This window comes from Prionailurus bengalensis, chromosome B3 (genome assembly GCF_016509475.1).
Source record: "Prionailurus bengalensis isolate Pbe53 chromosome B3, Fcat_Pben_1.1_paternal_pri, whole genome shotgun sequence".
Taxonomy (NCBI): domain Eukaryota; kingdom Metazoa; phylum Chordata; class Mammalia; order Carnivora; family Felidae; genus Prionailurus; species Prionailurus bengalensis.
This window is the reverse complement of record NC_057355.1, coordinates 120,122,014-120,135,774: the sequence shown is the minus strand read 5'-3', so window position 1 is coordinate 120,135,774 and position 13,761 is coordinate 120,122,014. Positions and strand designations below refer to the sequence as shown.

General features: G+C 45.5%; 1 protein-coding gene across 1 annotated transcript; it reads right to left on the bottom strand.

Moving 5' to 3' along the window:
• Window positions 1-8,334: 8,334 nt before the first annotated feature.
• LOC122467968 (NADH dehydrogenase [ubiquinone] 1 alpha subcomplex subunit 3-like) lies at window positions 8,335-8,640 on the bottom strand. The gene has a single exon (XM_043554502.1). The coding sequence runs from the start codon at window positions 8,638-8,640 to the stop codon at window positions 8,392-8,394; it is 249 nt and encodes an 82-aa protein (XP_043410437.1). The 3' UTR covers window positions 8,335-8,391.
• Between the last annotated feature and the right edge of the window lie 5,121 nt (window positions 8,641-13,761).

Here is a 13,761-nt window from a genome sequence, read left to right as displayed (position 1 = left end):
TGCTCGAATGTGGACAGGGCTTCTCACAGAGGGGGGCAAAAGAACTGTCCCTTTTCCTAGCCTGTCCTGCCGAACTGGTATTTGAAACAAAATGTGGGCTCTTCCGGAGGCCATCTAGGAGGGCAAGGGGAACTCAGGTGGGGCCAGCCCAAGACCCTGGAAGGGTCAGGATGATGGCCTGTCTGATTTTGGAGCCAGTTGGTAAACACGCAAACAGCAGAGACTGAGGACTTGTGCAAGAGAATTTGAGGAAGGGGTTACCCAACGGTCCTCAGATTCACACTCAAGGTTGGGGGTGGCGGGGCGGGGTGGGGGGGGAGACCAGGGCTCACACCCTGAAGTGTTGTTGACAGCTGATTGCCAGCTGACTGTGTAGAGGCCTGGGGCCAGCCTCTCCTCTCTGGGCCTCTTTCCTTGTCTGAAAAATGGGGTCCATACGCATTTCACCTTGGGTTGCTGTGAGAATTAAGCGAGGAAACAGATGTAAAGGCATATAGCACTGTCCCCAGCACACAGGAGTAGCTGGGCTGGGAAGCCATGCAAAAAGACAAGGACCAATATCCTACAGGGCAGCCCCCATGGGGGGCCTGGAATCAGGACCACAAGGACCAGGGAAGCCACTTCCGCGTGCTGTCGCTGAGTGGGATGTCTTGTCTTGGACAAAAGGCTCGAGCCCTCAGCCCAGGATTCTAGCATGGGGACCTGAGCACGGAACTCCTGTCAGTATTTCTGCTGCCCTGGCTATGCTCCACGGGCAACTACCTTCCACCTCCAGGGAACTATGAGGAGAGTCTCAGGGTCTAGTGGCCCCGTGGCCCAGGCTGTGGCCAGGAGGGAGAGAGGGAGTGGTAGCGGTGGTGGGGAAGCTGTAAAAAAATGTAAATAGTGCAGTGTGGAGCATGGCTCCAGCTGTCTGGCACTCACCGGAGCTGGCAAGAGCCCGAGGAAGGAGCCCCAGACCCCGGGCGCCTTTTGTCCCTGGGTCTTGGCTATGTAAAAGGTGGGGGAAGGGACAAGAATTCTTGGAACTTGTCCATTCATTGGAGCCCCCCTGCTGCCAGCAGGTGCGAGAATGGGGGAGGGAGATGCGGACTCTGGCCTGGAAGGTTTAGAAATAAGAATTGCAACTCAGCATGCAGTGAACTGACAAACAGATTCCTCAGGTTCCAGCCTCCTAGGCTGTGAACCTTCAGGCCAGCCAGACTCCATCCTGCTTTGAATGCGGCCATGAACCGGTTCCCCGCGCCCCAACCGGCTTTCCCAACTCCCCGCTCGCCAGTTCCCAAATCCCAGCTTTGTGTACCCTACCAAAGAACGCTGCTTCGCCGGGCCTACTCCCAGGGTTGTTTGATTTTCTGAGGTTTTGGTTTGTTTTCATTTTGCAGCTCCTCTGTGGCTGCCAGGGCCTTCTCCAAAGCATCACATTCAAGCATTAGACATTACTTGGACTGAGGTCTTAGAAAAAGCAGTGTGGGGAGAGGAAGGAGTTGTAACCACGCAAACCTGAATCCCAACCCTGCTCTGCCCTTCCCAGTTGAGCGCAAGTTGCTAACCTAAAGCCGTGGTTTTCTGTAGGTACATGGGAATTTCTTTTTGTTCCTACTTCTCAAGGTTTTTGTGCAAGTTAAATGCTGAGTTTAAGGTTTAGAAAGCTTGGGGCGCCTGGGTGGCGCAGTCGGTTAAGCATCCGACTTCAGCCAGGTCACGATCTCACGGTCTGTGAGTTCGAGCCCCGCGTCAGGCTCTGGGCTGATGGCTCGGAGCCTGGAGCCTGCTTCCGATTCTGTGTCTCCCTCTCTCTCTGCCCCTCCCCCGTTCATGCTCTGTCTCTCTCTGTCTCAAAAATAAATAAACGTTGAAAAAAAAAAATTAAAAAAAAAAAAAAGAAAGCTCTTAGCACAATACGTGGCACAGAATACTTGCTCAATGACTATGAAATTATTCCCCTTAATAATCATAGGAACATGAGGCAGAACCTCCCTATAGTCTTGTTTCAATTTGTATTTGTATTTCCCTCTTGCCAGAGAGCGTAATCTTTTTTTTCTTTTTTTCTTGTGTTTACTGGCCCTTTGTGTTTCTTATGTGAATCGTCTGTTTCCATCAACAGTTCTTTTAGGGGTTCATTTTTCATTTATTTTATTTTTTGTCTTTGGTTTAATGATGGGTAGGACATCTTGGTACATTCTGAAATTCTTTGTTAATATAATTTGCAGGATTTTTTCTTTTGGTCTGTCACTTGCTTTTCGGCTTTTTGACGTCTTCCAACATACAAAGCCTGTTTTTCTTTCTACACGGTGTATGCCCAAATCTGCCCATAAGAGCTGGTCCTCTATAAACTGATTTACTTGGCAGTTTGCGGGCCTCAGTGACTCTCCCCTTGACCAGCGCACTGCCCAGGGCTCTCTTAGACCTTCCATTGTTCTCTAAATGAACGTGAAAACCTGCTATAGTGCTGTTTGACCTATCCTGCAGTATTCTAGTTCTGTCCCCAAATGCACACACTCCCACCTACTGGTTTCTGGAAGGATCACAGCCTTCTTTTACTGGTTGGCTGATTTGGGGAAACTCCAAGATCTGACTGAGAAATTAGCAGCTGAATGAGAATTTGGATGTCCTCCATTAACCCTCTCTTTGGGGCCCAGGACTGACTAGATCTCTCTATGCCTCACCAGCCCAGCCAGCTGCCCAGACTCACATTGACTGACCATTTACCTGATGCATTTCTGAGAAGCTGTGTGTAAATCTAATTTGATGGATTATATTTTAATGCTCTAGGAGAGAAGGAAATTAAAATAAATGTTATAAATTCTACAAGCTCATTTATTGGACACTTATCATGTGCCATCTGCTGATGAAGCACTCTACCTAAAGACCTTATTTAATCCTCACGACAATAAAGAAATTCAAATTTCTCCATTTTATAGACAAGGAGCCTGAAGCTCAAAGGGATGGTTATGCAGCTCGGCCAAGGTCACCTAGCTGGGAGGTTGCCAGATAGGGCAAATAAACATGGCCCAAATTTGAATTTCATATAAATAACAAGTAATTTTTTTTTTTACTATAGCGTATCTCAAGTACGCATGCAATATTTTATCCGGCAACTGTGGGAAATGTGAACTGGAGTCTAAGTCTTCTGATTCCCTGGCCTTCCAGGGGTGAGACCATGGAATTCTTTTGCGGGGAATTCTTTGAAAAGGGAAGAACACGCTTGTACTCACTTTTGGGCTCCACCTCAGACACGCTGAATAAAACTTCTGGTGGTGACATGTCCTAACAAACACCGTGACCTCAAAGCCCTACTCCTCGGGGAGCCCTCTGCACTCTGGATTTTGAGAGCACTTTTGTGTGTATCCAGCTCCTGCTCACTGCAGAGACTGATAGGTAGACAGACACATTATGGGGCGTGCTGGGTGCTCGATGCTGGGTTGGGCAGCAGCATAGTAGAGACCATGATAGAAGGGGTAGGGGTGGGAGCAGTCAGAAATTTCAGGAGATTTAAAAAAAAAAAAAGGGGGGGGGTGCCTGGGTGGCTCAGTCGGTTGGGTGTCCGACTTCAGCTCAGGTCACGATCTCGCGGTTCGTGAGTTCAAGCCCCGTGTGGGGCTCTGGGCTGATGGCTCAGAGCCTGGAGCCTGCTTCCCATTCTGTGTGTGTGTCTCTCTCTCTGCCCCTCCCCCGTTCATGCTCTGTCTCTCTCTGTCCCAAAAATAAATAAACGTTAAAAAAAAAAATTAAAAAAAAAAAAAAAGAAATTTCAGGAGATACGCTTCAACCAAGTCTCCAAGAGTCCATAGTTTTGTTTTTCTCCGAAGGGTCATAACGCAGGATAATGGATATAACTTTTAGCCAGTAGTTATGTTTTGCAATAAGAGATCAATTCAGATGAAGAAGAAAGTGAACACATGGGCTCCAGAGCCAGACATCTTGGTCACATCCACCTTCCACCACTTACTGGATATATGATCATGGCCATGGGACCAGTCGACCTTCTCCATGCTTCAATTTGTCTTCCGTGAAATGGACATAACAATAGTATCTACCTCATTGGTTTGGCTTACAATTAACTAATCCTTATAAAATGCCTACCACAGCTCCTGAAAGGTACTAGGCATGCATGGAGGTTCACATTGACGATTTCCCTTCTCTAGCAGATTTTTGCTTCAGCCTGCAGATGGGTTGTACTATCTCCATCCTTGACCTCGTGTCCTCCTCTAACTACTGGGTCATTATCTGTTCCTTTCCTATGGCACAACTCAGAGAGAATTGCATATTCCTAATTGCCTATTTCCGCTTCCTCACCTCCTTCTCTCTCCTGAACCCACTCCATGGAATCTGCTCTTGGCAAGGTTGCTGATAAGCTTCACAGTGCAACGCCAGCAGGCAATTCTGGTTTTGTCTTTGTAACCCCATAGCAGCATTCAACACGGTTGGTCTGGCCATGCCTCTTGAAGTTTTGCTCCCTTGGCCCCCAGAACACCACATTCACCTGGTTTCCTCCTCCTCCCTCCCTGTTGTTTCTTCTCCGTCTCCTTTACTGGCTCCTCCTCCTCCTGTCCTGGTCCTACTGCTAGATGTGAGAGTCCTGCAGGGCTCAGGCCTCTGACATCTTCTCCTCTCTGTCTACATACATACTACCTAGCTTCCTATATACCTACCTACCTACTCCTTAGGTGATCTCTTGTAATCTACGGATTTAAAATCCCACCTTTCTTCTGATGATTCCCACATTTATAGCACCAGCTCAGATATGTCTCCTGAACTCAAGACTAATAGCCAGTTGCCTATGGAATATCGCCCCTGGGTGTCCAGTAGGCAACTTAGATTCAACCTGCCCATAAACAAACTCATGACTTACCAACTGCCCCCACCTAGAATCTGTTCTTCCTTCAGAGTTTCCCACGTCAGTACTATGGTACTATGGTACTATCATTCACTGTTGTTTAGGCCAAAGCCTTAGAATCACTCTTGATTCCTCTTGCTCTCATTCCCCACATGCAAACTCAAATCCTGTTGGCGTTCGTTTCAAAATACATCCCAAATCCAATACTTCTCACTTCCTCCGAAGCAAGATTTCTTAGCTTTGGTGCTTTGGACATTCTGGACTAGGTAATTCTTTGTTGTGAGTCCTATGCATTATTATACAATGCTCAGCAGCATCCCTGGCCTCTACCCACTAGACGCTAGTAGCATCTTCCTGGTTGTGACAACCAAAGATGTCTCCAGATATTGCCAAATGTCCCTAGCCTCTGTAATAGGGGATGGACAGGGTGGGGCAAAATCATCTTGGTTGAGAACCACATCTCCACAGCCACCATTCCATAATCTCAACCATTGTTATCTCTTACCAAATAGCTTCCTAACTGGTTTCCCTGTCTCTATTCTACCTCTCCCTTCTCCACAGAGCAGCAACCAGAGAAATCCTTTTTTTTTTCCCCTTCAATTTATTTATTTAAAGTAGGCTCCACGCCCAATGTGGGGCTTGAACTCTTGACTCTGAGATCAAGAGTCGCATGCTCTACCAACTGAGCCAGCCAGACACTCCTAGAGTAGTCTTTATAAATCCTAAGGCAACTCTTGTCACTCTTCTGTTTTCAACCCTCCAATGGTTTCCTGTAACAATAACCGTAAAACCCAGCGTCCTTATGATGGTGTGCAACACCCTACATGGTCTGGCCCTTGCTCGTTTCCCAACACTCTCCCCTTGCTCACTGCACTCCAGCAATGACTTCAAAGAAGCTGACTTCTTTGCTGCACCTTGAACACATCAAGAATATTCTTCCCTCAGGACATTTGTATGTGCTGCTCCCTTTATTCAGGATGCTATCTCTCAAAATCTGCCCCTTCCATCACTTTATTCAGGTTTGCTATTTAAACCTCCTCAGAGAGGGCTTCCCTGATCACTCTATCTCGAGGAGCACTGGGATTGCCATCCCTGTCTCCCCACATCCTGCATGATGGACACGAAGGTGTGCGGCCAGATCCCCTTCCTTGAGGAGGGACTTGTTGCCCAGCTGTTGGGAGTGTAGTCAGCAGACAGCTTTCAGCTCTCAGTCCCTTCAAGGATTGCCTCAGAGCAGAGTTGCCCAAGGTCGTGACCTTCCCTAGGTAGCCCACATCCAAGGACTGATTGGGGCCGAGTAGAAAGGAGGAAACTCAGAGGGACGATTTTAGATCTGGAGTTCCCCATGGAGTTGACTGAGGCTATCATTAGATCTGCCTCTCAGCTTGATTTCTCCCTCTTGCCCCATCTTGCTTCCTTCCCATCACTTGCACAGATGTGATCTGAGAGCATTCAGGGTGCTAAACATTCAGGATGTGTGTCCCAGGGGACTGTACCTATGACGCCCTCTATAGTGTTCTTGGACTTATATTTAATATCATTTTATTTGTTTATTGTATTATTTGCTTAAGGGCTGTGAAGGCAGGGACTTCGTTTTGAAACTGCTGTATCTCTGACACCTAGAACAATGCTGGGCACATACAGAATATGTGCTCAGTGAACACTTACTTGAATGTTGAATGAATTATTCTTTAACATTTAAAAAAAATTTTAATGTTTATTTATTTTTGAGAGAGAGAGAGAGAGCGAATGAACAGGGAAGGGGCAGAGAGAGAGGGAGACACAGAATCCAAAGCAGGCTCCAGGCTCTGAGCTGTCAGCACAGAACCCGATGAGGGGCTCAAACCCGCAAACTGTGAGATCATGACCTGAACTGAAGTCAGATGTTTAACCGACTGAGCCACCCAGGCGCCCCTAACATTTTTTTTAGGTAAACTCTGTACCCAAAGAATTCATGACCTGAATATCAAGAGTTTCATGCTCTAGGGGTGCCTGGGTGGTTCAGTAGGTTAAACATCTGCTTCTTGATCTCAGCTCAGGTCTTGATCTCAGGGTAGGATGCTTATAACAGCATCAAATGCCCCCATTGCATCCAGTGTTGGGCCCCGCATTGGGCATAGAGCCTACTTAAAAAAAGAAAGAAAGAAAAAAAAAAAGGAAAGAGAGTTTCATGCTCTACTACTGAGCCAGCCAGGTGCCCCTGAATGAATTATTCTTGTCCCCAGTCTCAGCTCCTCATTACTCTAAGATTACTCTGGAATCCTTGAGTGACTTCTAATATGAAGGCTCCAACTTTTTAACAGACGTGCAGCTCAGGGGGCATAATCTTTCCAAAATGATTTACTTCTGGAGCGGGGACAGGCCCACGTGTTTTCAAATCTAGAAGTCTGGACAGCAGGGCTCTGCTCAGCTAACAACTTTGTTCCTCCTGCTGTGTCCCCCTTTTGTCTGGAGACAAATTTAGCATTCTAGTCTCATACTGGAAAGCTGCCTTGGGCCTTTGAACCAGCTACACTGCAGGTAGTTTGACCTTGTCAGCCTGTAGGATAAGTTTCAGATTAAGTGATTATTCTTGAGTGTTTTTACACACTGTTTCATCTTTTTCAAGAACATTCACATCACTCAGTAATGTCTCATGATGGCTGTGAGCTGCAGATTCATTTTATCATCCTAATTTTATGTACAGGAAGACTGGGGGTTAGGGGGCTAGCTTCATCATTTCAAAAGTGTTTGCTGAACACTTTTTTTAAAATGTTTATTTATTTTTTGAGAGAGAGAGAGAGACAGAGCACGAGCAGGGGAAGGGAGGGAAGGGGCAGAGAGACAGCGAGACAGAATCCGAAGCAGGCTCCAGGCTCTGAGCTGTCAGCACAGAGCCCGACGCAGGGCTTGAACCCACGAATGGTGAGATCATGACCTGAGCTGAAGTCGGACGCTTAACTGACTGAGCCACCCAGGCACCCCTTGCTTAACACTTCTGTGTGCCAGGCACTGGGCTGGATGTTGCAGGATATAAGGATCACTAGGCAAGACAGGGGAGATAGGCAGAAACAACTTTGTCTATAACAGGTGTAAATCAAGAGCTGGGGAGCCAGAAGGTGACTGAATTGTTTCTATACTGGGAGACAACTTTTGAGAAGGTTGCATTATGTGGGTAACATTTTTTTTAACCCACTTTAGAGGCGCCTGGGTGGCTCAGTCGGTTAGGCGTCCCACTTTAGCTCAGGTCCTGATCTCATGATTTGTGGGTTCCAGCCCCGCGTCGAGCCCTGTGCTGACAGCTCAGAGTCTGGAGACTACTTCGGATTCTGTGTCTCGCTCTCTCTCTGCCCCTCCCCCTCTCACGTTCTGTCTCTCTCTCTCTCTCTCTCTCAAAAATAAATAATAAAAACATTTTTTTTAAATTTTTAAATAAAAAAACAACCACTTCAGAGGTGTCTGCGTGGCTCAGTTGGTTGAGTGTCCAACTCTTCTTTTTTTTTTTCTCTCTCTCACTTTTTGCATTCTATTGGCCACAGGGGAGGAGGCCTCCTCCAAGTTACCAGAGGTGCTCATAGTTTCTTTAGCCACTCCAAGCTTGGAACCTTGGGGTCCTGGGACTGGCTGGGCACATCGGGCATGTTCCCATCATCTTGGAGGGGCACTGGATAGTTTTTGGGCGTGGCCTGGTTGATCATGGTGGCATATTTGGTGAAGGGCCTAACGGTGGGCAGAATTATACCGAGGCCCCCAGTGGTGAAGGATGCGACCAGCACCTTGACCCAGACATCCTTAAGGAAGGCTGCGAGTCTCCTGGCCATCCATCTTGGTCCTTGAGTGTCCAACTCTTGATTTTTTTGGCTCAAGTCATGATCTCATTGTACGTGGGTTTGAGCCCCACATCGGGCTCCATTCCGAGAGTATGGAGCCTGCTTAGGATTCTATCTCTCTCCCTCTCTCTCTGCCCCTCCCCAACTTGTGCGCGCGCACACACACTCTCTCTCTCAAAATAAATAAATAAATAAACCTAAAAAAAGCACCACTTTAAGTATACAAACTGTTTTGTTCAAACTGTCCTCTTTTTTAAATTTTATTTTTATTTATTCAAATTTTTTAAAATGTCTTTTATTTTTAAGAGAAAGAGCAAGCAGGGGGGCAGAGAGAGAGGGAGAGAGAATCCCAAGCAGTGTTCGAACTCACGAACTGTGAGATCATGACCTGAGCTGAAACTCAGAGTAGGATGTTCAACTGACTAAGCCACCCAGGCGCCCCTTATTTTTTTATTTGAGACAGAGAAAGAGAGACCCCACGAGTGGAGGGAAAGGGGCAGAGGAAGAGAGAGAGACAGAATCTTAAGCAGGCTCCACACCCAGTGTAGAGCCCGACTTGGGGCTCGATCCATGACCCTGGGATCATGACCTAGGCCAAAACCAAGAGTCAGACTCTCAACCAACTGAGCCACCCAGGTGTCCTCAAACTGTCCTCTTTCTATTCTTTTCATTCCTAATTCTTACAGATTCCTATCATTTCCAATGGGTGCATACTCACACACACACAAACATTGCATTGTAAAAGCAAAATACGGAGTATGGCTTCTTTTACACATAACCATATTTTGGCTATATCCAAGGATATTCACTGCAGTATTCTATGTATTAGCAACATCCATCAGTAGGGAAGTGGATAAATAATGGTTCTTTTTTGGGTGACGTATTTTATACCAGAAAAAAAATGAGGTAGGTATATATGGTATGGAACAATTGCTCCAAGATATGCTGTAAAGCATAAAAACCAAGTCGCAAGGTGGAGTGTTTAAAAGGAAAAGATGGGGGGGCGCCTGGGTGGCTCAGTCGGTTAAGCGGTCAACTTCAGCTCAGGTCATGATCTCGCGGTTTGTGAGTTCGAGCCCCGCGTCGGGCTCTGTGCTGACAGCTCAGAGCCTGGAGCCTGCTTCAGATTCTGTGTCTCCCTCTCTCTGACCCTCCCCCGTTCATGCTCAGTCTCTCTCTGTCTCAAAAATAAATAAACGTTAAAAAAAAAAATAATAAATAAATAAATAAATAAATAAATGGAAAAGATGGGTGTGTGAGTGTGTGTATATGTGTGTGTGTGTGTGAGAGAGAGAGAGAGAGAGAGAGAGAGAAGAATCACACACAGAAATCTGCATATACATAAAATATTTCTGGAAAGATTCCTAAGAAACCATGAATGGTAGGGGTCTCTGGGATATGAGACAGACTTGTTTTTCATTATATGCCTTATTATCCGTGTGAATTTTTTTTACCATGCGTTTTTAACTCTTTCTTTCTTTCTTTCTTTCTTTCTTTCTTTCTTTCTTTCTTTCCCTCTTTCTTTCTTTCCTTCTTTCTTTCTTTCTTAGTACTCTCTACCCCCAACGTGGGGTTCGAACTCATGACCCCGAGATCAAGAGCCACATGCTCCAGTGACTAAGCCAGCCAGATGGCTGCATTTTTAAATTTCTCCATTAAAATCAGTTAACTGGTACTAAAAGAATAATAAACTTAAAAAATAGTTAACTAAAACCAAACTAAACAGTATAGCACGGGCATTTTTTCCATGATACTATATAATACATTTAGCTCTCCTCATTGCCAGGCTGTTCAGGTATTTCACATGTATTAACTTACTATTTCCCACAACAACCCTCAGTTATTATTCTCTTTCACAGATAAGGAAACTGAGGTACCTTGCCCAAGATCACACAGGAATTTGAACCCATGTAACCTGACTCTGAAGTCCATGCCCTTAACCATCTTGGTGATGACACTGTTCTCTTGTTAAGGCCTGCAAAGCATGTTCTACAAAGTGATTGTGTCACACTTTATCTAACTGCTCCTCCTTTGATATGCATTCTGGTTGCTTCCAGGATTTTGCTATTATCTACCATGCTGCAGAAACAGCCCTGTGATTAACTCTTTGTGCTCTCGGGTCAATATATTCATAAGAGTGCCGTGAAAGTTATTGCCGCATCACTTCCCTTTGTTTTCCTTAACCGATTTGGTCTTTGCTCTGCTCGTCTGTGTATAAGAATGAGGAAGTAGCCCAGAGGTCCAGTAGCTAGAAAAAGGGGACGCTCAATCCTAGTGGAAAAAAGTATGAACAGAGACACTGACCTGTGTGTTTTGTGAAGTTAGGGGTTGTCTAACTGATCTTTGTTCAACAAGTATTTCTTGTGCCCGTACTGAGTGCTTTTACACAAAGGAAGCAGGGGCAGGGCGGACACAACAGGCCCGTGGTCCGTGCCTTCATGGAGCTGACAGTCTGTGGAGAGAGAGGCATTAATGAAGCAAACACACAGGGTGAAAAAAACAACAACAATGCACAAGTGCTATAAGGAGAAAAAATGGGGTACTGGGGGAGGGAATAATGGAGTCTTTCTTTAGAGGGGGCAGTTAGGAGAGGAACTTCCGGGGAAGAGACATTACAGTGGGGACAGAAGGAAGAATAGAAATTAACAGAAGAGTTAAGGGGAACAGGGTTGTTTCCTGGCCCCTAAAGAAGTTGGAGTGGTAGGTGGGGCCAAGGCCCTAGAGCCCTTTGAAGCACTGAGGTCTGAGTGAGGTGTTGATGTAAAGGAGTTTACATTTTTGCAGATTCCCTTTGCTGCTGTGTAGGAACTGGATTAGGGCAGCAACAAGAATTTAAGCAGAGAAACCAGTTAGACGGTTGGCCTAAGGTGGTGGAGGAGGAATCTATAAGTTAAAAGAGTTTCAAAAGATGCATCTATCAACTGCTATGTGTGGGCCTTATTTGCATCCTGATTATTCTTTAACTATAAAAAAAAAATCACAGCTATAAGACAATTAGACACATGATCATAGTATATTTGATAGTAAGGAAATATTTTTATTTTATTTTTTATTTTTTTTATTTTTTTTTTAAATTTTTTTTCAACGTTTTTATTTATTTTTGGGACAGAGAGAGACAGAGCATGAACGGGGGAGGGGCAGAGAGAGAGGGAGACACAGAATCGGAAACAGGCTCCAGGCTCTGAGCCATCAGCCCAGAGCCCGACGCGGGGCTCGAACTCACGGACGGCGAGATCGTGACCTGGCTGAAGTCGGACGCTTAACCGACTGCGCCACCCAGGCGCCCCAGTAAGGAAATATTTTTAAAATTTTTAGGTGCTCTGTCAGATTTCCCACTGTCCCCACTTCAGGATTTAAGAGTTGGAAATTATCTAGTAGATAATTTAGAAATGTAAACTAATGTATTAATTTTTAAAATTTTTATTTATTTTTGAGAGAGAGAGACAAAATATGAGTGGAGAAGGGGCAGAGACACAGGGAGACACAGAATCTGAAACAGGATCCAGGATCTGAGCTGTCACCACAGAGCCCAACATGGGGCTTGAACCCACACCACAGACTGCAAGATCATGACCTGAGCTGAAGTCAGACGCTTAACCGACCGAGCCACCCAGATGCCCCTAAACTAATATATTATTAAATCCAGTTGATACTGGAACAATCGATCCCACAACCCTGGGATCATGACCTGAGATGAAATCAAGAGTCAGATGCTCAACCAACTGAGCCACCCAGGCACCCTCCCTTGTTATGAGGCCCAAGAAGTCAATACTGTCCTGTTTGAGAAAACTTGCTGCTGTAGGTCTTTGTCACCACACTTCATGAAGACACTGTAATTGTCAACAGGTGGGCCTTCCAGGTTGAGCACCAGCTCAGTGAAGACAGGTGATGCATGTGTCTTGCTGAGTGATTGGCATATAGTTTACACTTAATAAGGATTGAAGGAAGACGAGGAGGTTCATCCAGATTCAAACTTAGGGCCCTGTGAGATCAAGCTGCTAGGTTTATTTCTCTCTCTCTCTCTCTCTCTCTCTCTCTCTCTCTCTCTCTCTCTCTCTCTTTTTTAAGTGTTATAGTTCCAGGTGTACAATGTAGTGATTCAACAATTTCACACATCACCTACTGCTCATCAGGACAAGTGTACTGTTTAATCCCTATCATCTATTTAACCCAACCTCCCATCCCCCCTCCCCTGTTAACCATCAGTTTGTACTCTACTGTTAAGGGCCTGTTTCTTGGTTTGCCTCTCCCCCCCCCCCCCCCCCCCCGCTCTTTTGTTTTGTTTCTTAAATTCCACATCGAGTGAAATCATATGGTGTTTGTCTTTCTCTGCACGCTGCTTGTTTTCTTGATATATTTCCAACCTCCCTTTGGGCACAGTAGTAATAAGACGACAAGCATTTGGTTCTCCAACATTTCACAAATATTTATTAAGTACTTACTAAGTATTGTCAGCGTTCCAGATACTAGGTATACGGAAAGGAGCAAGGCAGAGTCCCTGATCAAATAAAGTTTATTCTTATAGGTGAAGACAAACAATAAAAGCAAGGAAACAAGATGGCTTCAGTGATAATTATAAATAAAATAAAGAAAATAAAAGTGGGGCACCTGGCTGGCTTAGTCGGTAGAAGATTCCACTCTTGATCTTGGGATTATGAGTTCGAGTTCCACACTGGGCGTAAAGATTACTTTAAAATCAGTGAATGAATGAATGAATGAATGAATACATGTAATGGCAATAGGGAATGATGGGGCAGGGTAGGGTGAGAAGGTGACATTTGAACTAATTTTGAGAGCGAGCCATCCATGGAAAAGGTCGGGGCCAGGGCAATTGCACTTGGAAAGACGGTGAGATGGAAACAGTGGCCACTCCATGAAGGCTTAAGGGAAAAGCCCGATCACTTACACCACCGCAACGTTGGATTTCGTTACAACTGCAATCCGGAATCCTGATTTACTGTTAAAATACCACCGCGGTTTCTTTGGGAGAATGTACGACACATCTATATTCTGAGTCAAAAATACTTGTCACAAAACAGTCGCACTTCTTGGCTACTTCTTGTCAAAAGGGAAATCTTCCGGATCCAGCAGGGGGCGCTGTAAAGCGCCTGC

What these genes read in the sequence shown, in the direction of transcription:
- LOC122467968 (XM_043554502.1), bottom strand. Translation starts at nt 8,640, where the DNA reads ATGGCCAGGAGACTCGCAGCCTTCCTTAAGGATGTCTGGGTCAAGGTG.